The 27,253-nt window shown below is 38.5% G+C and overlaps 1 protein-coding gene across 3 annotated transcripts in view; it reads left to right on the top strand.

The window, feature by feature from the left end:
* The window catches only part of LOC116844221 (protein prickle-like), a 281,484-nt gene that overhangs the window by 5,881 nt on the left and 248,350 nt on the right, over positions 1–27,253 (top strand). The window contains exons 1-2 of one of the 3 annotated variants that reach the window (XM_032815451.1): positions 1,250–1,540; positions 21,230–21,355. In XM_032815451.1, coding sequence (XP_032671342.1) covers positions 21,231–21,355 — 125 coding nt within the window. In that variant the 5' untranslated portion in view covers positions 1,250–1,540; position 21,230. Of the gene's footprint in view, positions 1–1,249; positions 2,597–21,229; positions 21,356–27,253 lie in introns of those variants that run through there. The other 2 variants (XM_032815447.1, XM_032815446.1) reach the window with 2 other exon arrangements.

Raw genomic sequence — 27,253 nt, 5'->3', positions numbered from 1 at the left:
AGTGCAAAAGCACATGTCGAAAAAACACTTTATCGCGTTCCATTTTTCACAAAGCAAAAGAAATTGTTGTTTAGGAAAATAATTGTGTATGCTGACTGAATGTTATCGAGAAATGTCGAAATTAATCACAAACTACCTGTTTCGTTAGTAATGACTACTAGAACTGTTTGCATTGCCATCTAACATTTGCGGGCGGAAACTAAGTTAAGGTCCTAATAATATAAAATATTTTTTAAGGAAATATATATAGTAAAGTATTCTTTTTTGGAAGTACTTTTACTTTTGATATAGATCTCAAAATAAAATTACATAGTGTTAAACGAAGATAAGTTACTTGCATCAATATATTTTATACGATTCAACAAAGAGAAATATATCGTTATTACTCAAAAATAATTTTCGTGAATAGAAAGCACAAAATATTGGATTGAGAATACGATATTTTTAAGTGTCGAAAAAGGATATCATTATCGTAAAAATAACCAATAAATCAAATTGTATTTCTTATGAGATTATTTCCCAACTTTATTGTGTCTAACTCATCTTGCAAAAAAACTTATTGTACATATATTTTATATTAAAAGTTTAAATATTCGTGTTTAAAAAATAAAGACTAAAGCAATACACAAGTCCAAGTTTAAGGTACGTGTCCACAGATTGGTACTTTTACCTTATGATTGATGACGAAGAGCAATTTCCTGATTAAGATACTGTAACAGGCAACTTCGCGTCGGCTTGTACCTTAATAATTATAGTATCTTAATCAGAAGACTGCTCTTTTTCTTTGCATTCTTTCGTTTGTACATGTAATGTTCAGATAATATCACTACTTAAATATGAAATAATGATTGTTAATTTCAGTACATTAGAAATTTTTAATATTTGCACGTGTTTGAGGGGAGATGGAGCAAGGTGCATTGTCACTAATTACATCGTCCACATTTTAGTTGACTGGACAGATTGGTTTCGATCTCCGAAGAACAGGAGAATCAATTGAGCCGCGACGAGATGACAGTTAATCGACTATTCGCGGAATCGGGCCTCAGTCCCGTCGGTAGCTCTCGGACATCGGCTGATAACTTTCCGCGAAACGCGCGCAGGTAGAGAGAGAGAGGGGGAGAGAGAGAGAGAGCCGCGTGTAGAATCGACACGCGAGCTATCGGCCCGCCACTCGAATCGCACACGCTCATTACGATCACGAGCGAAAATCCGCGCGCGTACAACGGGGTTGAGAGAGAAGCGAAGAGAGGAGGCAAGTGCTCTCCTCAGAAGGCAAGAGCGGAGCGGGCGCGCGCGAGGAGATACACAATGATGTTAGAGGCGAGTCGAGGTCGGGGGAAGGAGAACGTCCAGCGGCATCCGGAGAGCAGGACGGAGTGAAGGGGTACGAAGAGGGGCCCGATGTGAGGAGAGAGAGAAGAGACCAGCTCGAAGAGGCTCGCGCCGGAGTAGGGAGCCGGGCCTCATCTCGGCGGCCAGTTCGACTCGGGGCCTCTCGACTGCGTGTTGGCGCGCCATCGAACAAGGCACCCCTGGCAAGGTACATCGGTGCGCGATCGTGGCGAACATCAGCGTGTGCACACGCAGGGCGTACAGACAAACAGACTGACTGACGAACGGACGACGGACGAGCATACACCAGTGTGAGCGAAGCTCCAAGTGCGTGTCGCGCTTTCCTCCTCTCTCCCGTATTCTCTCTCTCTCTCTCTCTCTCTCTCTCTCTATCTTTCCCCGGGTGATCCGGGCGACGTTGTCATCGACGCGGCCTGATCACAGCGTCTGTTAATCGCAAGCCATGCGATCGCCCGGGGCTGTCTGCCCCGTCCCTTCAAATTAGCGTGACAGTTCCCGCGATGCGACTGGACGACGGTCGCTCTCTTCTTTTTTGAAAGTCGCGCTTCCCGACGAGCCATCCATCGATCACGGGACTCCAGGACGCCGGCTCTCATCGGAGTGAAGTTGCCGGCGCGCGAGAGCAACCGCGCGAGTGGACGCACCGGCGGCGACGTACGCGCCGGCTCAGGTCGCTCTGAGTCGCGTTTGGCGGAGTACGAATTCGTAGGTGTTTTGTGCGAAGACGGTGGTGGAGTGGACACGGGGGCGGAGCAGCGGGGAGGCGGAAGAGCGCGGACCGAGGGAGATTCGCGGCGCGGCGGTGCCGCCAGGATGCCGCGGTTGCCGTCGCAACGCCCCGCGTCCCGATACCGCACGGCGTCACGGCGGCCCGTGAACTCCTCGCGGCGCGGCGCGGCGAGTGCAGGTGCAGGTGCGCCGAGATCGGCCAGTGACGTCCGGAGCAACGACGCTCGCTCCCGCGGGCCCCGGCGATGCGGGACGCCGTCCGCGAGATCGCCCGCGAACTGAACCGCCGTTCGACTCGCTTCCCCGCGACTCGCGGCGCAACGTGCGCGCCCTACGCCGAGGACAGAGGATCGTCATCGTCGTCGTCGCGGCCGTGCTCGCGGTTTCGTGCTCGACGCCGTCGTCCGCGACATCGAGCTGCATCTCGGGGACCGCGCCGGTGATAGCGCCGGACGCGCCGCGGACGTGCGAGACGCTACCATTGCGTCGCGCTGCTGCACGGGGAAAGCAACAGGTACGTGTCGCGCGCGTGCACTAGCCGTATATGTACGTGTGCGTGCGTGCGTGCGTGTGTGCACCGCATATGAGGCTGCACACGGTTCCGCGCTCGGACCGCGCGCATGCTCTCGATCGGAGATATCGCGGACGGTTCTCTCTTTCTCGCGAGAGTCGTCCCGAGCTCGGCTCGAGCCAGCGACGGCGGCGGCGGCTGTGCCTGTGGAACGCGTGCTCGCCTCTTTCGTCGCGGAAGAAGCCGAGAGCCCAGCGTGCTGTAGATAAGACGCATCTCGCGTCGCGATCTGCGAAGCCGCGTTTTGTAGACGGCGGCTCGAGTATGGGACCTTCTGTCTCTCTCTAGTCTGCTCTACACACACTCTCTCTCTCTCTCTCTCTCTCTCTCTCTCTCTCTCTCTCTCTGTCTCTCTCCTTCTCTCTTTCGCGAGCGAGTCTTTGTGCTGGGAAAACGCGCGAGTCATAGTTTGCCGACTCCTGGTGAACGTCGCCGATACCGCGGAGTCATGCGTGGCGATCCAGGCGCACGCTGCGGGGATTTTAATGGGCCCCTGTCAGTGGTCTTTAACCCGAAACTTGACAGTGCATCCCGCAACATACGTCTCTATCGCGTTCGCTGTCTGAATTTACGATTTCTCCCTTGCATTCGCGATCTGTTTGGAATTCCTCGCCCCGAGACTCTGCCTGCGCGAATTTCGGTATTCCGTAATCATTAAAATGTCGACGGATGTGCTGCTGCCTGAGAAACGCCTGAGAACAATCACATGCGCTCGGCATCAGAAGCAGCCAGTCCGACTTAATCCAACATGCAATTACTTTCATCTTCATCCGGGCTGTCCAGAAAATAGATATGCACGACGTGGTTACACATTGTGCACGGTAGTTGCATAGTTAAACTCGTCTTAGACAAATCCGCATTTCGCCGCAGAAGTCGGGGCAGAGTCCTGTTTATAAGGAAGCACTTGAAGAATCGGGACTGCATTTATAGAGATCTGTGCATCTGCAGATACATTCATAGCTGTGTATTCAATATACATCTATCGTGTCTGTTCTCTGATATTTCCCATTCTCTAAATTTCTTAGAGTGAAATTTCACTGGAAAAGTGGAATGAGTCACTCGAATTCCATCGTATTTGGTTAGTAAGAAAGAGAAATTCTGTTTCTTTCAAACAAAATGCGTTGAGTTCCATTATCGTTATATTATTCTTCAAATTTCTTGAAGTAAAATTTTACTTCAATATACTTTACTGAAATATAGAATAACCATCGAGTTACTAACATTCGAATGATTTTTCACTCGTATATAATAAACTCTCTTGTTTTGAACAGTCGAGTGAATATTTTTAATTAAAATTGAGAAGTGAATTTGAAAGTCAATCATGAATCTTTTATGCTAGCGTAAACTCGTAAAAAGCTTTGAAGTTCTCTAACTAAACATCTAGAAATTCACATCTAGACATTCACTTTACACGAGTTCGCATTAAAGGAAAAGATTTATGGTCGTTCTCCTGATATACTCCACCGTCACAGGAATATATTCTAATTGTGTTTAAAGATCATATGAACTTAGAATTCACTCTAAGTTTGAGTGAAATATTCACTCTTGCGATTTCGAGTATTTTTACTATTGCAATGAAAATGCTGCCACTTTTCACTCGTTTACAGATTAAGATTTCACTCAAAGAAATTTGGAGAATACAGAGAAAAATGATTGGTTAAATTGTAATGTGACAATGACACAATTAAACACGTTTTGCTTGAATGGAACTGAATTTCTTATTCTTAAGAACCGAATTCGGTTTGTAAGAATCAGAAATTCTGTTGTCTTCAAACATGTGTTGAGTTCCACATCATTGTTATGTTACTCTTCAAATTTCTTGAAGTAAAATTTCACTTGAAATATAGAATAACCACCGACTAAAATTCGAATGATTTTTCACTAATATGAAGTTAAATCTCTACTTTAAATTATCGAGTGAATATTTGTATTTGAAATTGAAGAGAAAATCTGATGTAAACAAGACTTTATTAATGTCTCATTAAAATTGTTGATTATACAAGACTTTATTAATGTCTCATTAAAATTGTTGATTATACAAGACTTTATTAATGTCTCATTAAAATTGTTGATTAAACAAGACTTTATTAATGTCTCATTAAAATTGTTGATTATACAAGACTTTATTAATGTCTCATTAAAATTGTTGATTATACAAGACTTTATTAATGTCTCATTAAAATTGTTGATTAAACAAGACTTTATTAATGTCTCATTAAAATTGTTGATTATACAAGACTTTATTAATGTCTCATTAAAATTGTTGATTATACAAGACTTTATTAATGTCTCATTAAAATTGTTGATTATACAAGAAATTGATTATTGAAATTGATTTTTTGAATCAAATAATCAAGGATCAATGATGCATAAATTTTTGTAATATAATACGCTTGACTGAGAATTTCAAAATACTGCCACTTTTCTCTCGTTTTGAATAAGGTTCCACTATAAAAAATTCAGAGAGTATATTTATACGATACAAAAATACAAATAGAATTCGGCTTCAAATTCTCTCACATATATTTACATAAAATACTGAAGAATTTATTTGTGAGATATAAACCTTAAAACTTCTGTGAAATAAAACCTATTTCCTATAAACTTTATATTCTACAAATAAATTTGCAATTATTTTTCTTTAGTACATATTTGACTTGAGATATCCAGTTCTCACGTGAGATCTGAGTTTCAAAGTCGGATACAAATTTTTCAGTTGAATTGCAATCATAAGTGTAGTTTCACAAGTGTATGATTCAATTGAAGAAACATGATCGAACTCCAAATTCGCACTGAGAAAAGAATACTTGAAAATTTATTTGTAATAATATGTATAAAGTTTATTTTTTTGCAAAATAAAATTTGTTTCCGTGAAATAAAATTTAATACAAGAATATGAAATAAAATTTAATTAGAGAATAAAATTTACTTCCTGTAAAATAAGCCTGATATCCTTGAAATAAAGTTTATTTCTGTGAAATAAACTTTATATCCCGTAAAAATACATTTTCGAATAAAAATTTTAAAAATTTAAGAAATATATTTTCTTTTCACAAGTAAATCTACCCAAGTATTACATTCCGATTTTGATAAGCTTTTAACATGCTGTAATCTAGGTCTAAATAAGAAACACATATTTTTTATACGTGCCGGTAAGAGAGTGAAATACCCTCTTGAAAAAAATCGGTTTTAACATTTCTGATATATTATCGGAACGGTAAATAATACAAAAAAAAGTTTCAAATAAAAGTTTTATGGGTTTAATGAGCTTTATAACAATGCACTCAGATTTTAAAAAATTAAGAAGGGAAAAAAGAATTTCGAAAAAAATGATATTTCCGAAAAATCTGAGTGTATTGTTATAAAACTCATTAAAACCCATAAAGCTTTTATTGAAAACTTTTTTTTGTATTATTTACCATTCCGATAATATTCGCTCAGAAATATTAAAATCAATTTCTCAAGAGGATGTTTCACCCTCTCAACGGCCATATAGGCCGGTATGGCATGTATGGGCATGTATAAAACAATATATGTCCCTTATTTAAACCTAGACTACAGCATGTTAGAAGCTTATCAAAATCGGAGTGAAACACTTGGATAGAATCACTAGTCAGTGCAATTCCATACCTCAAACGCGAGACGCGTTTCAAGTAATGCCTACAAATGCGGGACTCGAATCTTCTCGACAAGTACGCGAAGATCAGGGAGAAGAGTCCTGGCGAGCAGGCAGGCAGCGTGCCACCTGCACGGCGGTCGAAAGGCCCGGTTTCGAGGGCGAATGAACGAGGAGAGGTAGAAAGAGAGAGGAGACCACCTACTCTCCTTCTTCTAGAACGTTAATTGGTCGTTTCACGAATTATAAAGCACGAGAAGGCACGAGGGGGACTCGCGGGTACTCGCTATCGCGTCCATTAACATGCCTGCGTTCGCGCTATCGTCGACGTCGCTCTTTTCGCTTAAACGTTAACGACGGCAAAAAGATACTAATTATCCTGGCCCCTCGCGAGCCTCACCGCGTTTCCCTTTTCTACCGACGCACGCTCGCTCGCTGCGTCGGGACGCATGGCCCGTTTTCCTTATTTCCCGCACGTTTTCTTCCCAGCGAGCCGAGCAACGGTATAATTACGGTGCAATTACGGGAACGTTTATTTACCTTACGGCACTCGAAAGGTGAAAATTACGATTTTCGTCACGATCACGTGCACGCACGCGGACGTCGATACGAGCCTTCCGAAGACAACGGCGCCGCGTCATCGACAGGACCACGACGAGGCTCGTCGATGCGGAAAATTACATCTGGCTCGCGGAGGACTCGTTGTTTACTTGGAGTCAACCAGTCTCCCCCTCGAACTGACCTCCAGCTCGTAATGTCCGCGGAGCTGCGGCGGACACCAACCGGGCGCATAAATTATCTTCGCGCGTTTAATTGCGCACTAGTCCGCGGAATGAGCTCTCCCGCGATCTCTCTCTCTCTCTCTCTCTCTCTCTCTTCCTCTCTCTTTTCGCGCGGGATGGAACGAGGTTGTAAATTTTGAGCAAATGGTAATCGCGTTTCTGCGGCGCGTATGATCGCGCATTATTGTTACCCGCAACGAGAGACGATTCTTGGGCAAGGAAATTCGTCGCTTGAAAATGAAAGCGAGAATGATTCTATACTGAGAGAAAAATTATATTAAAATCAATAAATATTTCCTTGATGAGTGCTATTAACATATTTACTTAAATCTATATGCTCTTTATTTAAATGAAATATTGTTTACCTGATTTAAATAAACAATATTTTTGGAATGTAGATTTATTTAAGTAAATATGTTAATGGCACCCATCAAAGAAATATTTGTTCATTTTAATATAATTTTTCTGTCAGTGTATGGATGCTGCCACGATATCACAGCTGATGCTTTTTAATTCTCTAGAACTTCTTATATTAGGTTGGTGCAAAAGTTCATCATTTTTTTATCAAGTTCTCGTACATACAGAAACATACGTACTGCATTCAAGTAATACGTTTGTCAAGCTTATATATCAGCAAATTTGTCACAACTTGTCGTAGGCATGTAATTTATTCAGGAATAAAATCCGAATCTTAATAAGCTTAGCATTTCAATCAGGAATATTAAATTAAAGCAAAAATCCGGTTCGCCTACTATATACATAGAAAAAGACTTAGTACCCACTTAAGACTAATAATATATTCAAATTAACAATCATTGTTTTTCACATATAAGCAACAATACATAATTTTGTTAGGAGAATCTTAAAGTCTTGAATCTCAAGAATGTTGTATATAATCTTATTTGAATATTATAATAGTCTCTCTTTTTCTAAGAAGACAATATAATTATTTTGATGATAATGGCATCTTCTATTGACATTTAAAAACATCGTATTCTTAATCTAATATTTTGTATCATGAGACTTATTTTTGAATAATAAGGATAAAAAATTTTAAAATGAGATTACATAGCGTTAAATAAAGATGAGTTATTTGTATTAATATATTTTATATATGTATTAATATATTTTATATATGATCCAACGAAAGAGAAATATAATTCTTATTATTCAAAAATGTTTTTTATGAATGGGAAGTATAAAATATTGAAGATATGATTTATATATTTTTAGAGAGAGAGAGAGAGAGAGAGAGAAATGTGGGTAGAAGATATCATGATTATCACAAAACAATCATACTGTATGAGACCATTATAATATGAGACCATTATAATATTTGAATATATTTTTCTTTGTTGAGTCATATAAAAAATATATTGACGTAACTTACCTTCGTTTAACGTTGTGTAATCTTATTTCGAAATTTACATGTAAAAAATAAAAGTATTTTCAAAACAAGAATGCTATTTTTTTTTTAGTAGAGTAGAAGCAACATTTTTTTCGGTGATGTTTTATAACACACGCTCAAAACGAAAATTTATTCTTCTAAGAAAAATAAATTCTTATTTTGGACACATGATATTGAGCTTTTTTAAAATTTGTGATAATTATATTTTATTTGGATACTGAAATGAAAATAAAACATTCTCGTTGTCTAAAAAAGATGTCTAAGAATATACCAAGTCGATGTTCATTTCACTCAAAAAAATTATGAGTCTTCAAAATTGGATAATTTTATTCTGTATTTTATTTGACGAACATAACGAGATTTCTATATTGACCTGATATTTCTACGAGATAACTAAATTTTATATGGGTAAGAAAAAAATAAGATGTCATATCTTCCTCTAGAAATCACTTTTAATTTTGACAGATATTTTAGTGATAATTTAAAAAACTTAACAAATTTTAATAATTGTTCTCACACGGAAAAAAAGATTTGGTTGAATTGACCAAATATCTGGTCGAATATGAACAATCTAGAAATTCCGATTGAAGTAACCCGAATTCTGTTTAAGTTAACAAGATTTTTGGTAGACTAATCAAACATGTCTAGTTATTTAACCAGATATGTTTAGTTAGTCTACCAAAAATCTTGTTAACTTAAACAGAATTCGGGTTACCTGAATCGGAATTTCTGGATCGTTCATATTCGACCAGATATTTGGTTAATTCAACCAAATCTTTTTTTTTCGTGCACAAATGATCATTCCTTTCCGTGAGGAAAAATGTATAAATGGATGCACCTATCGCTCAGAGACGTATCTCACGATACGAGTCTTTCGACGCAACTGGCGTGTATCGCGATGAGATTGCCTTCGACATTTACAAGCTTGTTTCTTTTTACGGACTCTCTTCGCGACTACACGCATGCTCGCGACGAACTGTCGTGCGCGTTCGCGTACGAACGCATGTCCGGATCCGTGCGTGTACGGTGGCGATGATTCGCGCGTTATGACGTACGCGCGGATGCGAGGAACGTCTGTAAGCATGAGTCGACGAACGGCGGTAACTTCGCGCATGCAAGTCGTTAAGACAAAGCTCGAGGCGCACACGGCTTCCTGGTGATCGGTTATACGACGGTCCCTACCATTCACAGCCATTAACTTCTGCACAAAGTAGCGATTCTTATCCCCGCCTTATCCCTCTGCCTGTATCCCGGCTTTTCCGTCCCGATATTGCCGGAACGCGCATGAAAAGAAAATTACCGACACCTCAATTGAGACGTTCGTAGAAACCAACACCGTGGAGGTCGTGGCATTCGAGCACTCACTTTTCAAGCGACAATATTCCGCGACAAAGATGCGACCTTTTTGTAACGAAGATTACAATACGATTTTTTGAGGTAGATAAAAGACAGATTTTTAGGTATCTTGAGACATTACTTCGGATGAATCCGTCTTGTTCCGGAGACAAAATTCTCAATGTTATTTGTGAGAGGTAAATATGCAAAAAGTAAAAAATATTTATTCGCGGTAGGTGCTAATAACATATTTACTTGGTATTAATATACATATTTTTTCCATTGAGAAAACTTTTTCCAAATTTACGTTTTTCCAAAATCGCTGTTTTTTATGAAAATATTTGTTTATTCTAATTAAACAAAAGAATTTACAGTTAAATACATAAAAAGGAAATATTCTTGTTTTGAAAATATCTTTACTTTTGACATGTAATCTTTTAAATAAATTACGTTTAATTAACGTTAAAAGGGGATTGCATTAATACGTTTTATCGTTTGTGTATGATTTAACAAAGAAAAATATAATTATTATTAAAAAATAATTTTAACAAATGGAAAGCACAAAATATTGCATTAAAATGATATTTTTAGATATTGGAAGAAGGTATCATTATTATCAAAATAATCATACTATATTTCTTAGGAGACTATTATAATATTCAAATAACACTGTCGAAATTTAGGATTTAACAATTCTTCTAAGAAAATTATATATCGTTGTGCTTATACACATGAAACAATGATTGTTAGTTTGGATGTTTTAAGTGGACAGTAATTTTCTTTCTGTGTTTCTTTCTGTGTTTCTTTCTGTAAACGTGCTATTAGTGTATACTGAACAAATATGTGTTTTATTCTTTAGATATTTTCTTTCTCTTTGCCGTACCGTATTGTATATTTGCTATAACGGTGCCATGTCGTTACGCATCAGATGTCTAACAGAGAAGAATCGTTCGGACGTGCAGACGCGCATGCAAACTCGATTACAAACGACCGCGAATCGGCGATCTCGCGACGCGCGAAACTCGCAGCAGCATCTCGCGCGGCCGACATTCGGTAACTTCTTTTCGCGCTTTGCGCTCTAACGGCGCGCAGTGACTTATGAACCAACACGGGAAGCTGCGGTCGTTCACTTGCCACGAGATGGACTTGACTTCTTGTGGGACTTCGCGGTCAAGGAACTGAATTACCGAGTGTAATTTGTAGCGGCGGGGTAGAGAGGTGCGCTCTCTCTCTCTCTCTCTCTCTCTCTCTCTCTCTCTCTCTCTCTCTCTCTCTCGCGCGCGTCAGCTGTAGCCGTGGAGCGTCTATCGCTCAATTCCGGTGATGCTATTAGATTTCAATGGCTCATGGTGGTCCGACGCGGCCAGATCTGCGGTGCCACGGCGCCTCTTATCGCCGCCGAGATTCCGCGGTTATTTGAATCGAGTTCGGATTGCAATTGTATCCGGCTTTTTGCGGGGGATATACGGAGCATTAGAGGCGCGCAGGCTATACAGCGAGAATAGTCGAGACGCGCCGTGAGCCATCTTGCAGAACTATATCCTCCACGGTTCGAGATGATTTCCACTTGGCTAAAATTGTGACCGTAATTACAGGGTTATTCATCATTGAAAATTAATGGTTCCGCTGCGGGTGCGCGGACAGATAAAAGACAGACTATTCCTCGTAGGTAATGCCGAGTCAAGTGGGGCTCAATTCAACGGAATTTCCACGTTTGCGCGTTTGCGCATCGTGTGTGTTCTTCAAACAGACATCGATTAATGGAACAAAATATTATCTAATTACGCCGAACTACACTGAGAGAAAATAACATCGAAAAATTAGTAAATATTTATTCGGTAGAGGTACCATAGCATATATTTACTTAAATCTAAATTCTTTTATTTAAATAGAAAGAATTACTTTGAAAAACTATGGTTTTATTTAAGTTTTGAGAAAATGTGTATTTTTTTATTTAAAAGATATTTTATATTAATATAAAAGTAAATATATGCGCGCTCTATGTGAATAAATACTTATAATTTTCATTGATATCGTAATTTCATATTCTTTCGAAACTAGATAAACTCATTAGAGTATCTTATTTGTTTAGCGTTCAAGGAGGGGGAGGGCTCAAGGAAACAAAATACTTTTTCAGTCCAAAACGCGTAATGATGATGAAATTTTGTTTAAAGAAAGCTACTAAATGGATAAATTTAAATTTTATATATGTAATTAAGTTACATTTTCAATTCAAAGAGATAATTTATAATTATCTTTTGTGTGGAAAGAATTTATATTTGCAAACAATTGACTTTTTTGGCTTATTTTCAAGAAGAAATTAAAATTTCTGGTGAAAATTTGCTTTTGTTTTATTTATAAAAAAGAATTATTATATAAGAGACTTTCTTTATTTTCTTGATTGAATGTTTTACAAAAAGTATAAAGAGGCGTGCAAGAGCTGTAGGTTCGGAGCGGCAATGGATGCTATAATGTTATTTTCGCGCAAAAATTAGAACAAATTTTTTCTTTAAATGCAAATACGTTACTTAATTACATGTGCAAAATTCAAACATATTGAGTTTAATAGTTCCCTCTAAATAAATTCCCGAACTCTGTTGCTTTTCTTGGCTTGAAAAAGTAACTGGCCCCCTTAACACCACAGGTGTTCCCGATTAATCCTCGTGGCCAAGTTACGGTACAGAAAAAGGAGAAATTCCATTGACTGTGAGAAAAGGTTTGTGATTCATGATTCCACTCTGTCATCACAGAGGCGGCCAATTTTTCCAGAACGCGCGTCGTGTGTCCCCGTGTCAATTATGTCAGAAGTAAGCCTCTTACGTTTGCATGTCCGAATAAAAAGTTGACTCCGTATATTCGAGCGGTGGCTGGGGAAATGTGTGCGTGTGCGAAGGTGGAGGTTTGGCGAGAGCGTGTCATAATCCGGCGCGGTTACGCTAATCGTTTTTTTTTTTTTTCACTCGACGTCCTTCGAGATTCGCGAACCTCGGCGCGACACTCACCGCGGCCAACCTTGTACTATTACCTGTCGCGTTCTCGTACACACGTTTGGATCGCCTGTGCCTTTTATTGCAGGTTATTTAGTGATTTAATATCTCGCTAATACCGCGTGCGCGGAGTCCGCGATGATTAATAATATCGAAGTCACTAATACCGGATATATTCTGTTAAGGTACGAGATGTCTAATCAAGCGGCAAATTTCCCGCATATCTTCCTCATTTCAGAGAGTCGAGGAGATTACTTACTTCCGTACTTCGACTTCGCCGCAATGCAGAATTATAGGATAACATAATCTCTATTTCATTTCCTTGTTGGCTCCGTCGTGTTTAATCAATTGAACGATTGATGCATAGTCTTTTGAAGCAAAATTCTTTCTCTTATTTGGAGAAACGATTGTGTCAGAAATTGGCTTTAACATTTTTTACTTTCGCGTAAATTTAATATCGATTATTGTGTGTGTCGCAATGTAGAATCATAAGATGACATAAACTCGGTTGCATTTCCTTATTGAGTCCACTGATAAATTTAACTAATGAATAGTGATTGATACATAGCTTTACATTTCTGAAACAAGATTCCTTCTTTTATTTGAAGGAGTGATTGGGTCAGAAATTGGCTTCAGTATTTTTTCTTACTTTTCCCGTGTCAGCTCAAAAAAAATTTCTGTTAAAAAAGATTATTTACTTTAAAGTACTTGCAATTAAGAAATTAAGACGATCTCCGTTTATTATATTCATATCGGTTTATGCACGCTAATAATTGAATCGAGTTTCACGTTATTGTTTGAGCCTAATGGCGATTCGAATATTTCCATACCTCGGGTTGTATGACTTTGCGAAGCGAACTGGTTAATTCGTATTATATGTAACGTCAGTCATGTCGAAGTTTGAATAATGTAATTTATGTGACAGTATTTACATTATTAGACTTGTCACATAAAGGAGCGAACACTGTTTACAAGAACAAGATGACATGGTGATGTCTTTCAAGGTCGTTTTACGATTTATAAGATGCGACATAGAGCCGTTCAGCCCAGTGTAGTCGAATTTGGAAAGATGTATCGAAATAGAGGAGATATTGAGAGATGTGATATGTGTAAAATGTTCCCAAGTGACGAACAGAGTTATAGTTCCTATAAAATTTAACATTGAAAGATATTTTAACAAAGATCTCGAACCTATCATAATTCTTGAGTTTTAAAGCTTAAAATTGGGGTCAGAAAAAGACAAAGAGAAAGAAATAGAAAGCAAAGAATACATGCAGAAGTTGCAAATGTAAAATTATTATGTTATATAAAAATTGCAAAAAATTACTTATATAAATAACTTCTCGGTTTGGCCGAGATTTAAACCATTTTTTACTAATTTAGCACAGATTTGAAATATTTTGGTTGGAATCTCGGCTAAAGAAATTTAGAATGATTCGTGTCTTAGCTATACCGATTTAGTTAAAATTTTAATTAAAATTGCCAAATTTCTCTCTCGGTTTGGCCAAGATTCGAACCATTTTTGACTATTTTAGCACAAATTTAGCACAAATATTTCGGTTGGGATCTCGGCTAAAGAAATTTAGAATAATTTGTGTCTCAGCTATGCCGATTTTGTTAAAATTTTAATTAAAATTGCTTGATTTCTTTCTCTCTCTCTCTCTCGGTTTAGCCGAGATTCGAACCATTTTTGACTAATTTAGCACAGATTTAAAATATTTCGATTGGAATCTCGGCTAAACAAATTTAGAATGGTTCGTGTCTCAGCTATGCCGATTTTGTTCAAATTATTTAATTATATCTTATATTCAATTTTATTTCTTATGCATTTTTGTTGCACTTGATGATAGGAGTGAGAACAGTAAAAAGCTATAAACCGCCCGTGAAACTCAAAGTGGGCCAAAATGAAAAAATATGACCTAAATATTTTTTATACTTCTACATTTGTGCCAAATTACAAAGAAATCGGAGTGTAACTTTTGGATAGATTTACTTGTAAATTGGACCTTAATGAGATCATTCTTTGCACCATCGTGTGCTGTCGTGAATTGAGTTAAGACAATTTGATTTGCACCGGTTGTGGAGCAACTGCCACTTGAAAAAGTTAACAGCACGCGCGCATCGGATTATCTTATGAAATTTATCTGCGCGCGCACGGATAATCGTAACTCAGCCGTAACGAGCTATTTTGATCCCACAAATTCATCTTTCATGTTCGTCGTTTAAAATCGCGTAAACGTCGGCAGCATTAGCGAATCCATGATTGAACAGTTCTGCAATCGCGATGTACACAAGCAAATACGTATGAGACCATTCGATACATAAGCGCATCCGCTTTTGCGGAGAACATCGTGTAACATGAGACCGCAGCGACGGGTCTCCTCTTCTGGGATAGTTTAGCACGTCTGCTGGCTACTAGCCTGTTTCGCGACGATCGCGTGTGCGTCTGCATTTCACATATAAAGTCGACATAATCCTCAAAAAGCCTCCGCGCGGTTTAGTGGATGACAGTAATCGCCCACTGTTAATTGCAACGTGAGAGAGTGAACACTTTATGAGCGCCATTTAATTGCGTCTCTGCAGAAATTTATGTCCTCGAAAAGTTACTCTTGTTCGCTCCTGTTCTAATCGTTGTTGAAAGAAGCTGAAACATATCTTACTGAAATGCTATTTGAAAGCTGCTCTCTAAACTTTTTAGAGCGGAATCTCGCTCAAAGCGAGCAAAAAGTGGCAATATTTTCACTCAAAGCGACAGCGAAAATACCGCCACTCGAAATCGTAAGGGTGAATATTTTATTCAAACTTAGAGCGAATTTGGATTCCATATGAGCGAATGTGTCAATCGATTAAAGTGAGTATCTTCCTGTGTATGAGAATGTACGCAGAAAAATATCATTCTACTGCTAAGAAAAAGAAAAAGTGACTAATCAGTTTACTTTTCTTCTTTTAAACAGTGTTTATTCTCAACAAAGAATATTTTCTTCATAATAGTTTTTTTTCGACATAAAAATATGTATATTAGTAAATATATTATTAATACCTATCGAATAAATATTTTTATTTTTTAGCTATTTTTCTCTGAGCGTGAAATCTCAGTTCAAGAAATTTGTAGAGTGTGTGAGAAGAAATATTTCATTTCTTCTCAACAAGATATTCTCTATATAAAGTTTTTTTCTAGAAACTCTTCTGCTCTATACAATTAATCAATTAGAATGCCTGAAAACAAAGAAATGTAGCATGCCTCTTTGCAGCGTCTTAAGTCTTAAGCAGCGAATATCGCGTCGCTCATGTACACTCAGTTGCGTTGATGCTATACCATTCCCCAAATCGATAGTCACTAAAAAATTTTGATCAGCCGTGTCTGTTTCTAGCTGATCGTTTTTCATGACTGTTGATTCATCCGGCAAGCGGGAATGTGTCAAAATAGAAGTGACATTTAGACAGCTTGACGTTTTATACATACGTATTTTTATCAGAAGTTTATCCGCTCACATGTAACGCGCAATCAATAGAAGAAGAGTAAGAATGTTAAAAAAGATAAGTAAGAAGTTTTTACTTTGTTCGGATAAAGTAGAATGTTTATTAATAACGAATAATTTGAGAGCAAATCGCGTGAAAATAGAGACCCTTTGTGTCTGTATGTGTATAAATTTATTATAATTTTGTATATTAACTTCTTACTTACCTTTTTTAACATTCTTATTCTTCTTCTACTGATTACGCGTTACACGTGAGCGAATAACCTTCTGATAAAAACACGTATGTATGAAACGTCAAACTATCAAAATGTCACTTCTATTTTAACACATTCCCGCTTGCCGGATGAATCAACAGTCATGAAAAACGATCAGCTAGAAACGGACACGGCTGGTCAAAACTTTTTAGTGACTATCGATCTGGGGAATGGTATAGCATCAACTGAGTGTACTTCATATTTCATAAATCTCCTTTTGTATAAACGTTATTCTCTGCACTGAGAGAAGAATTTAGTAAATATTATCAAAATTTGGTTACTATTACTAAATGGTAGACGTAAATATAGCGGACCAAAGCTATGGCAATACTTATTAATTAATTTAGTTCTGTAAAATAAATTATTTATTTGATAGAAATAAAATTTATTTGCTTCCAGAATATATTTGGTAAATAAAACTTATTGAATAGTTGAGCAAAATAAGCGATTTTGTAATAGTTACAAAATTTTTGATACGTTCAACCAAACTATCTGTAATAATAGATATTGAAACGATATAATAGCTGCAAATAAATGAATTTTTCGTTATGCTGCAACAAAACATACTTATACTGATAACAAAATAGAACTCGTACCTATTGAATTTTTTATTATATAGGATATAACGATTTCATAACAATTATTAAATATCTGTCCATAACTGTAATATATTTCATATTAAATATTTAACATTAAGTAACTATTACTAAATTATTTAATTGATGTTACTGTGAATGCAATTACGTCATACTCCCGATCTATTAAATATTTGGTAATTATTATCATATTTAGTATTAGTTACTAAGGATTCAATGAATTTCTGTAACTAAATGCAGTTTGTTATAGTTACCAGTCTTTTCTCTCAGTGTGTTATATTTTTCCCGTGAACGTGAACGCGTGAGTTTTCGCCTAAAGGTCATTACGAGCTACATTTCATTAAGGATTGCCACGTTAGAGGCACGCTAATTAGTGCGCGTGTGACCCGTTCTCGTCAGGCCGACCCTCTTGCACGTTTTTTCGCCGATAAACTGCGCGCCCGGGCAGAATTATGTGACCGGAATGGAAGATGTTGATATTATTAGCGTTACGCCGCAGAGAAAGAGAGACAAGCAAACAAGCGAACGCGAGCAACAAGGCCGCGAGCGAGCCGCGGCGCGACGAGGTCGCCGGTGATTTTCGTCCCAATAAAATGTCCCGGAGGGTGTAATTACGCGACGTCGGTTAATCGACGACGATCGCGGAGGCTGCGACGGAACGTCGCTCACCCGCTAATTACGCCGCCCGGTTATTAATTCGAGCCGAGGCCTATAACCGCCCGTTTTCCCCCGCATTAGATGGCGCCGTTAATTAATTATTTTCGCGCGGCACAACTTGTCGCATAATACGCACCACGGTGTCAAGTGCGTGTCGAGGGGTGTGGCGGCGCCCATAAGTTCACCCCGCATCGACATTCGCGAGTCTTCTCGATTTTTGCGATCTCTCTCTCCCTTTCTTTCTCCTTCCTCCTCTCTTTCTCTCTCCCTCTCTCTCTCTCTCTCTCTCTCTCTCTCTCTTTCTCTGCCTCTCCGTCTGGCATGGTCGTATTGGCGCAAACGAGAGATCTTTATTACGGGCACGCGGTTTTGACTTAATTCGATGTCCATCTAATGCAACTGCCTACCCATCGACCTGCAACGGCTGGCTGGTCGGTCGCGTAGCACGTCGCAAACCCGTTCTCGAGGCTCTCCCGATGTTTTACAACGATCGGCTGTACTCTTCGACGAGGTTAATGAACGCCATGTGATCGCGTTTGAGGAATGCGCTTCCCCGAGACGATCACAGGCCAACTTTCAGTTTCGATCTGTCGAGGAATTTACGAGACGCGCGAAACCGCGAGTCCTCCACGACACGCGTCGGCGAACTCCGGCAGCGCATCGTGGATAGAGACACTTACTAGAGATGTGCGAACTGTTCGAATCGAGTCGAATCAAGTGAAATTCGATTCGATTCAAATTCGAATCGCTACACGGAAAAAAGGTTTAGTTGAATTAACCAAGTATTTGGTCGAATATGAACGATCCAGAAATTCTGACTGAAGTAACCCGAATTCTGTTTAACAAGATTTTTGGTTGACTTAAACAGAATTTGGGTTACTTCAATCGGAATTTCTGGATCGTTTATATTCGACCAGATACTTGGTTAATTCAAGCAAACCTTTTTTTCCGTGTATGATTCGAATCCGAATAATTCGAAAATTTCGAATCGAAAAGATTCGAGTACAGATCGCACACATTAGCATTCACGAAGAACTATTAAAGATATCCAGCCTTACGAGAATTAGCATGACTTGAAAAGTTTGCTATACATTAAGATTTTCTTCAAAACTATTAAAAGAAGATAATGGATCCATTTTACCTCGTCCTTTTTATCTTTATTTCTTCTCGAAGCGTACTCTATGCGGATTGAAGCATTCTTGCATAACTAAACTGAGGGAAAAGTTACCTTAAAATCAACAAATATTTCTTTGATGGGTGCCATTAATATGTTTACTTAAATCTAAATTCTTTTTATTTATATCAAATATTGTTTACCTGATTTAAGTAAACAATATTTGCATTAAGTAAAGAGAATTTAGATTTAAATAAATATGTCAATAGCATCCACCAAAGAATTAATATTTGTTCATTTGAAGGTAATTTTTCCCTCAGTGTACGGCTAATGAAATTTTTGGTCTGTGTCACCTGTTTCTTGGACATCGATTCGCTGCGCGGCGCGCGTCCGTGCGCTGCAACAAATTCAGCAATTTGCACGCTGGCGTGTGCGGTCACGTGTGAACGAACATTGTGGACTCGTGTCGTACCGATACCGGCGATTGTAAGAACAATGATGGGCTTGTTAAGTGACCGATAGACACAGGAAGCCGCGCGCGCGCTCGCGTCCTCATAAAATAAATGTAGAGCCGGACAACAAGCGGCTCGTTGATGAATATTTATAACATGCGGCCGCGTGAGCCCAGCGCGACGATAATACATTAAAATCCGTCGTAATCAATGTGTGCGCGCGTCAGCATTTACGGCTGTACGTTCGGGTATGATCACGAGGTGTAAAAAGACGCGCACGGCGCAGAAGGGTCGAATTAAGGAAAAGAAATGGTACTTTAACACCGTGTAATATCCCGTTACGGCACTAAGCGCAGCTAAACGAGACCGTGGAAGCCTCGTCCGTCAACGGAATAACGATAATTACGCGAGTACGGTAATGCCGCATCGGATGTGAATTTCCGCTCGCGCTGTAGGTAGGGCGAGTATCCGCGGACTCGCACACGAAGGCGTCTTCGATTTCACGTCGCTAGCGGGTTATTGCGATCGACGTTGCGAGAAGGCGAATCTCCCCGGCTACTCAGCCGTGACGGAACGCGTGTCCGCGCACTTTGCACCAATTTACCCGCTCGCGATGGCCTCTGACGCGATAATTACTCGAGATCCCTTTCTTGCGCGATTCTAGTCGAGTTGATGAACACAGAAGAATGCACAATGCATTCAATCGAATGCTTTGCATTCAATCGGACTTTGTTCAATCAGTATACTCGATTCAAATAGATGTTATATGTTTCAACTTAAACATATTTTAAGCCAGTAAGAACGGGGCTTGGATGTTGGGGCGAATATTTATATAATAATATAATATATAATTTATATATATTATTTATATTATTATAATGTATATTATTTATATATTATTTATATAAAAGAGTAATTAATATTAATATTAAAAATTAAAATTCAGGATCGGTTTGTCGTAGAAGGTTTGATTCATCGCGTACGTCATATGTGTTAATACTCTGTCAAACATTATTATTCTTCCAGTATTTAAGATATTAAATAATTATATTATTATATAAATTATATATATATATATATATATATATATATATATATATATAAAATACTGTAAATAATATTGTAAAGCAGCTTTCTCTGCTGAACGCAGCCATTGATCATGTGAAATCAATTCATTTTTAAGGTAAGAAATATATAATATATAGTCGGTAAACGTGTATGGAATACAGTTCCAGCCTTAAAAACTGCGCAACGACACATGTCGACCCGATAGTTGTCGATAAAGGTTTATCTAGAAGCCATTATCTTCTTTTAATATTTTTGAAGAAAATCTTAATGTATAGCATTTAAGATAATAAATAATTATATTATTATATAAATCATATATTATATATATAATATATAATTTATATAATAATATAATTATTTAATATCTTAAATACTGGAAGGTTAATAATGTTTGACAGAGTGTTAATACACACACACAACACACATATGAAGTACGCGATTAATCAAACCTTCTACGTTAAACCGATCCTAAATTTTTAATTTTTAATATTAATATTAATTACTCTTTTTATAATTCCATGATTAAGCATTTCTTTTATTCAAATTAATGTTTAATTTGCAATTAATGTTTAATTTAAGTTGCAAATTATTTTTTTCAAATCTTCTATCTAAAATCTCTGAAAGAAATAATTTATCAATCAGTTAAGTAAAATTATCTCGCGATTATAAATTACGTCACTACTTCTTTATTTAACGACATTATATTTATTGTCGACTCGAGGGAGGTTGAGAGACACTTGGAGAGAGGACGAAGGCAGCAAAAAGGTTGACCATCGAGAAGAACCATGCCAAAATGTCACGTTCACCGTAAATTTGTGTTTGTTTCAGAATGCTGTCCTCGGGACAAGACGCACCGCCCAATAATTACTCCTCCGGCAATGTCGTCCTCCAGGGAGCGCCGTGTGGTCAGTGCCGAGACTTGTGCCCCGCCGGATATGTGCCGCATTTTTGGCGGTGAGTTACCATCGCCGCTATATACTGCCATATTTGCATTGCTCGTTGCGAAAGATTCGTCGTGCGTTTAACAAATTTCTCAAATAAATCTGACCGAGCAAATCGTTCGTTCAAACGTTCGAAAGTGAATGAAGGAGAAGACCTTGTCAGCTATATTGAGAAAGTATCAAATAATATCCCAAAGTTCGCTCAACTCGATTCTAATTGTCCCGATCGATATGTTTTGTAGAGGCAAACAATATCCTCATTTTCAGTTTTCTCTAACAAGTACGACTAATTTTTTCCAAAGCAATTTAACAATATGTGTCCGTGCATTTCTCGCGAGCGCCTTCGTCGCTCGTAAACAAGCGCAGGTGCAACACGTCGATTTTCCCTTGCGCGCCGCAAGTCGACAGGGAGACGGTCGAGGTCACGTTGCGAAAAGATCTCGGCTGAGGTGACCCGGCTGAGATCTTGAGGTCAGGCCCGCGCGTGATGGGCGGATCGATAGGACGATATAACGAAAAAAAAAACATCTCGAAACCGGAAAAATGATTGCGATGGGTGGCACCCGTCGCGTTCGGCGCGCAAGGTGAATCGGTCCAGCGTATTCCTCCGTCCACGATCTCGAATACAATGTATCCGACGTAGCAATGCGCGAATCTGTCCGCGAGAGAGTTCCAAGCACGTGGATCTCGGATGAAGGGTCGCTGGATAGATGTATGGATGGTCGGGTGAGTGGACGGACGGACGGATGGATGGATGGATGGATGGATGGATGGATGGATGGATGGATGGATGGATGGACGGGCGGATAGAAACTGTTTATCGCGGGTACTATGAAATCACGTTCGCCAAGAGCGGCAAGTAAGCTGGGCGCGCGAAAAAGCGCGTTGATGAGAGATCTTTAAGCGGCACTTACATCTCTTGCGCGATTCCTCGCCCAACGCGCGCGCGCGTCAGTGATTTTCAATAAGATCTATTTAATAATGCGGTAGTTTTCGGCTAATTGCAAGCTACCGCGAGGGAGAACTTCGGTGAGGATCATTATTATGAGTTGCATTTGTTTTGTGATAGACGATAGCTTCGAATTAGTGCCCGCGCGCGCGCAACCTCGAATTCCCCGATCATTATCATGCACGGTGGTTATTCCACCCCGCGTGAGAGATAGATTAGTCCAACGACTATCTTCTCCTACGATCTCGAGTAAAGCCCGGCGAGCATAGGTTTCCACATATTAACGCGCCTTAGCAGCGAGCTGGCCGGTCTTATTCGTAGACTCGTGATAGAAGTCTGTGATTAGGTTGCACCGGGTCTCCTCTGTCATCGGCCAAGACCGCGTTAACCCGTGGAGACCTCGGTGCGTAAAAATTCTCTCTTATCTCCGTCTCTTCTTCTCTCTCTTTATGATACCAAATGAGACCTAACAATTAACGATTTCCTCGCACGCACGCAGTAGCCACTAGTCGGGGTTCAAGGCCCCCAAACGCAGAAAAGAGAACATTCTTGTTTTGAAAATAACTTTACTTTTGGCATGCAGATCTTAAAAAATGAAAATATACCGCGTTAAACGAAAATAAATTACTTGCATTGCTATATTTTATATGATTCAGCAAAGAAAAATATATTCTTATTATTCAAAAATAATTTTCGCGAATGGAAAACATACAAAATATTGGATTGAGAATATGATGTTTCTAAATTCGAAATAAGACATCATTGTTCTAAATAATCATATTGTACTTCTTACGAGATTATAATATTCGAATAAAATTATATCATCGCTGAAATTTAAGATTTTAAAATTCTTCTAACAGAATTATACATTATATGAAGCGATGATTGTTAATTTGAATATATATTATATATTTTTTTTGCTCTGTCACATAACGGACGTATATCTTTTTAATTTTAAGTTCCATTTTTCTTGGATCAACGTCACATATAACGTTGTTCTAGTTTGGAAATCAGAGATGCATTTCGAATCAAAATTTCGATCCTATTTTCTATCAATACATTCTTTTAATATCTACTTTGATACTTTGAAGTCTATATATATCTTTTTTATCCTATTTAACCTACTAGTTTTGCTACAACAGGTCCTAACAGGTCCTTTTTAGAATCTGGTGGCATCTTATGCGCCTCCTGCCATTTAGAGGCGCTAAGTATGAGGACTCTGGTTTCTATGTTTACCAAACATTGGTCTTGAGCCGAAATTTCGGTCCTACTTTTAACCTCAACATTCCATTTAACGCCTACTTTACTCTAAAGCCTACATCAATCCCTCTTGATTCTATTTGATCTACTAGCTTTGTTGACAGGATCTCTTTAGAGTCTACAAGTAGCATTTTGTTTTCTGCCATTTAAAAGATACATATAGGTATGTATTAAAAGTCATTACTTGAAACTTGCCTCAGATGAGACACTCAGATTTAAATTTAGAGTCAAACGTGAGTTTTTCGCTGAATCACGATTGCAAATGTAATATCGCATATATCATGATCCAAGTAAGAAACTATTTTAATATTTTTTAGAATATTAAATAATAAATATTCTTTACAAATTATAAATTATAAATAATAAATAAATATTTTTAGGATATTAAAAGTAATGTAGATCCTGTGATAGTGATGTAGATGACTAGCTCTTATAAGAACAATATTCTATTTGAATTTTATTTGTGAGATTAATTTTATTTTTGGGAGAATGATAAAAAATAAGAAAACTCTCATCTAAACTCTAAATTCAGATTTGAGTATTTCACGGTGGCCAAGTTTCAAATAACGACTATTAATACAGACCATAGAGCCTTTAGTTTCTAAATATAAACATGAAAGGGATGCTGAAATATGAACTCGGACAGTGTCGATAACGTAGAGACGATCGTTAGTTGTACAATGACATTATTCTTTTCGTATTTCTTGTACACACGTGACTTACGCGGATACGTATGTTGTTTTGTTTTACCATACACAACGGAAAGCACTTGTAATTCTGTACAAGCAATACGACGTAAACTTTGCAGAAAAATGCCAGTGCTCCGTCGATAAAATTTTCAGCTTCAGCATCCCCTCAAACTGAGATCCTTCGGAATGTACAGATGTTAGAAAGGCGAGAGTAGGGCCCGGTAATTTCTCAAAGGCCCCGATGGAGCTGCATCAGAATCGTGGTCCGCGATCGCGACACACGCGAGACATCCGCGACGGCTCGCAGACGGATCTGGCGACGCGCCCGATTCCCCCGTCCTCCTGTTTTGTTTCTGCTGCACCGGCTGACGCCGCGCAGCATCCTCTCCCGCCGCCGATCTCTCGATCAGGTTAGCCTTCGGCGCGAGAAATCGGGCGGGAGGAGGCGGCAAGGGCGGTTAGGAGGAGAGTCCGCGGCTCTCCGAGAGGGCTCTCCGTGGAAGGCTCCTCTCGGAGCCGCTTCGCTTTCGCAGCGAGATCGAAAGAGGGCAAAACGAGCGTTTCTCGGCTTCGGGTCGTAGGGTCGACTCGTCGGTCTCACGCGAGCCCTGCGTGCAACGAGACCGGCGGATGGGCCGTTCCAAGACGAATCGGCTGGCAACCGAGGTAACCCACGGCAAGTGGGACGAGGGATGGGACGCGGTGGAGCGAGAGAGGGATACGTATGTTGGTCTGTAATTAACATACCGAACCTCCCTTGAACGCACGCTGGCCCGGCCGGCCGGTCAGCCGTATGTACGTTCGTTCGTTGGTTCGTTCGCAGGGTCGCTCGTTCCTTGGTCCGCGAAACGCACCTCGTAGGTGCAACACATCCAGGCACCATTATCGCCTTGGAGCAGCAGAACCGACGGATTTCATATCCTCAGCTTCTTTCGCGGCCATTAATGCGCGCGGGCCGATCTGGCGCGAAAGAGTTTACCCTCTCGCTGCTGAAGACGGAGAGCAGTCGGCTGATGTATGGCGTCATCTCCGTCTGGCCGTGAGGGAGAGAGAAGGAGAGCGATCGTGGGCGTTCAATCGAAACTGACGCGAATCACGAGCGCTCTAATGGCCGGCGTTTTACTTTCATTGATGATGAAAGTAACGCGAGCCCGGCTGCAAGCCCGGGTCCACGCACGCAGCGCGACCTGGCTGTACACTCACGTCGGAGCCGCGTTAATTGCGGAAGACGCGCCGGTGATCTCAGGCTTGTGATCTTATCTCAGCATCGCTGCACAAGGCGTGTCAAATGTCCATACACTTCTTGCAAATTACAAACTCGCGCGGCCGCGGCTTTCATTTTGCGAACTAAATGTCTTGTTAAACAAGTGTCTATCTAAGTGACTTTTTCAGGCCAGAGAAGAAGCGACTGTATTTGAGAGAGAATTTATTTGAAGAAAACTACCAGATGAATATGTTTAAAGGAATTTTATACATATAATTAATGAATGTATTCACATTTCTTTGAACAGACATTTATTGTTATTTCGTGTGCGGAAATTACGTCACAGCATCCATTGTCGCTCAGAGCTTGCAATTCTTGCACGTCCCCCTAGTTTGCACGATTCATATTTGTACAATAATTCAATAAAAAAAAAATGAAAAAAAAATATAAAATAGTGCCATAATTTTCGTCTTTTGGATCAGAATTTTTATTTTTGTTTTAATTTTCTTTTTATAAAATAAGACAAGTGAATTTTAACGAAAAATTTTAATTTCTTCTTAAAAATATACCAAAAACACAATTGCTTAAAAATAAAAATTCTGACCCAAGAGACTATAATAATAGCACTATTTTATAAGAAATTTGTTTTAAATTGTTTTAATTGAACTTTTGTGTAAATATAAATTATGGAAACGTATAGGAGCTGCAGGCTTAAAACGGTAATCGATAGTGTGATGTCATTTACCTACAAAATAATTATAAATATCTTTGTTTAAATGGAAATATTAGTTATATATATATATATATATATATATATATATATATATATATATATATATATATATATATACAAAATTCAATTTATTAATTACATGTACAAGATTCACACATATTCATTAAGTAATTTTTTTTTAATAAATTCCCGAATATTATTCCTTCTCTTCTGTCTTGAAAAAATAATTTTTCTTTGAAAAATAATTCTTTGAAAAATAATTTTCTTTGAAAAATTATTTTTTCAAGACGTTTAAAATTAATTGAAACGTTTATATTAATTATATTATAATTGAAACGTTTAAAATTAATTGAAGAATAATGATATGTTATTTATTCATTCTGATCTTACTGAAATCCGTCAAGATTGCCTTACATTTGCTATCTAATGTTTTGGTTTCGTAACCCTACTTTCCCTTAAAAAGAAAGTTCGTTGAAAAATTACTTAATTACCGTCATTATCGCATATATAGCATATACTTCTTTTATACACTTCCCAAAAAGGATTAAATGATTTACGGCCATCTGTCGGCTGAGTGTTGTGTTCTTTATCGACGAAAGATGAGCAAGACTAGAGACTAATTTTAACGGCGACCTATACTTATAATTATAGAACTTATTCAACGAAAAAATATTATAAGAAAACTACAAGGAACAGTAGTATTTTCATTAATCGACGAAAATACTACTGTTTTAACTATTGAAAACTTAAATTAAAACTATTTATAAAATTAACGAATAGGTTTTCCATAGTTTTTCAATAGTGTTGTAATAAGTATACGATAGTATTCCGATATTTTTATAGTGCTTCAATAGTTTTTCTATATTGTTCTCAGTAGTTTTTTCTTATAGTTTTTTTTTTCCGTAAGGGAATACACGGGGTGAATTTTATAGTAAGAATTACTGTAAAATTTTGTAACTCAGAAGTAGAGACGAACATTCTGCAGTAATTTGTTACATTTGTTTCATCTTACGCGTTATTTATACGTGAACTAAAATGTGTGGCATGAAAAAATTTGTTACGTTTCTGGCGAACTG

This window comes from Odontomachus brunneus, unplaced genomic scaffold (assembly GCF_010583005.1).
Source record: "Odontomachus brunneus isolate Ranch 3 - 2012 unplaced genomic scaffold, Obru_v1 Obru_scaffold_040, whole genome shotgun sequence".
NCBI lineage: Eukaryota > Metazoa > Arthropoda > Insecta > Hymenoptera > Formicidae > Odontomachus > Odontomachus brunneus.
Note: the sequence above shows the minus strand (reverse complement) of the source record. Positions and strands in the feature narration are given on the sequence as shown.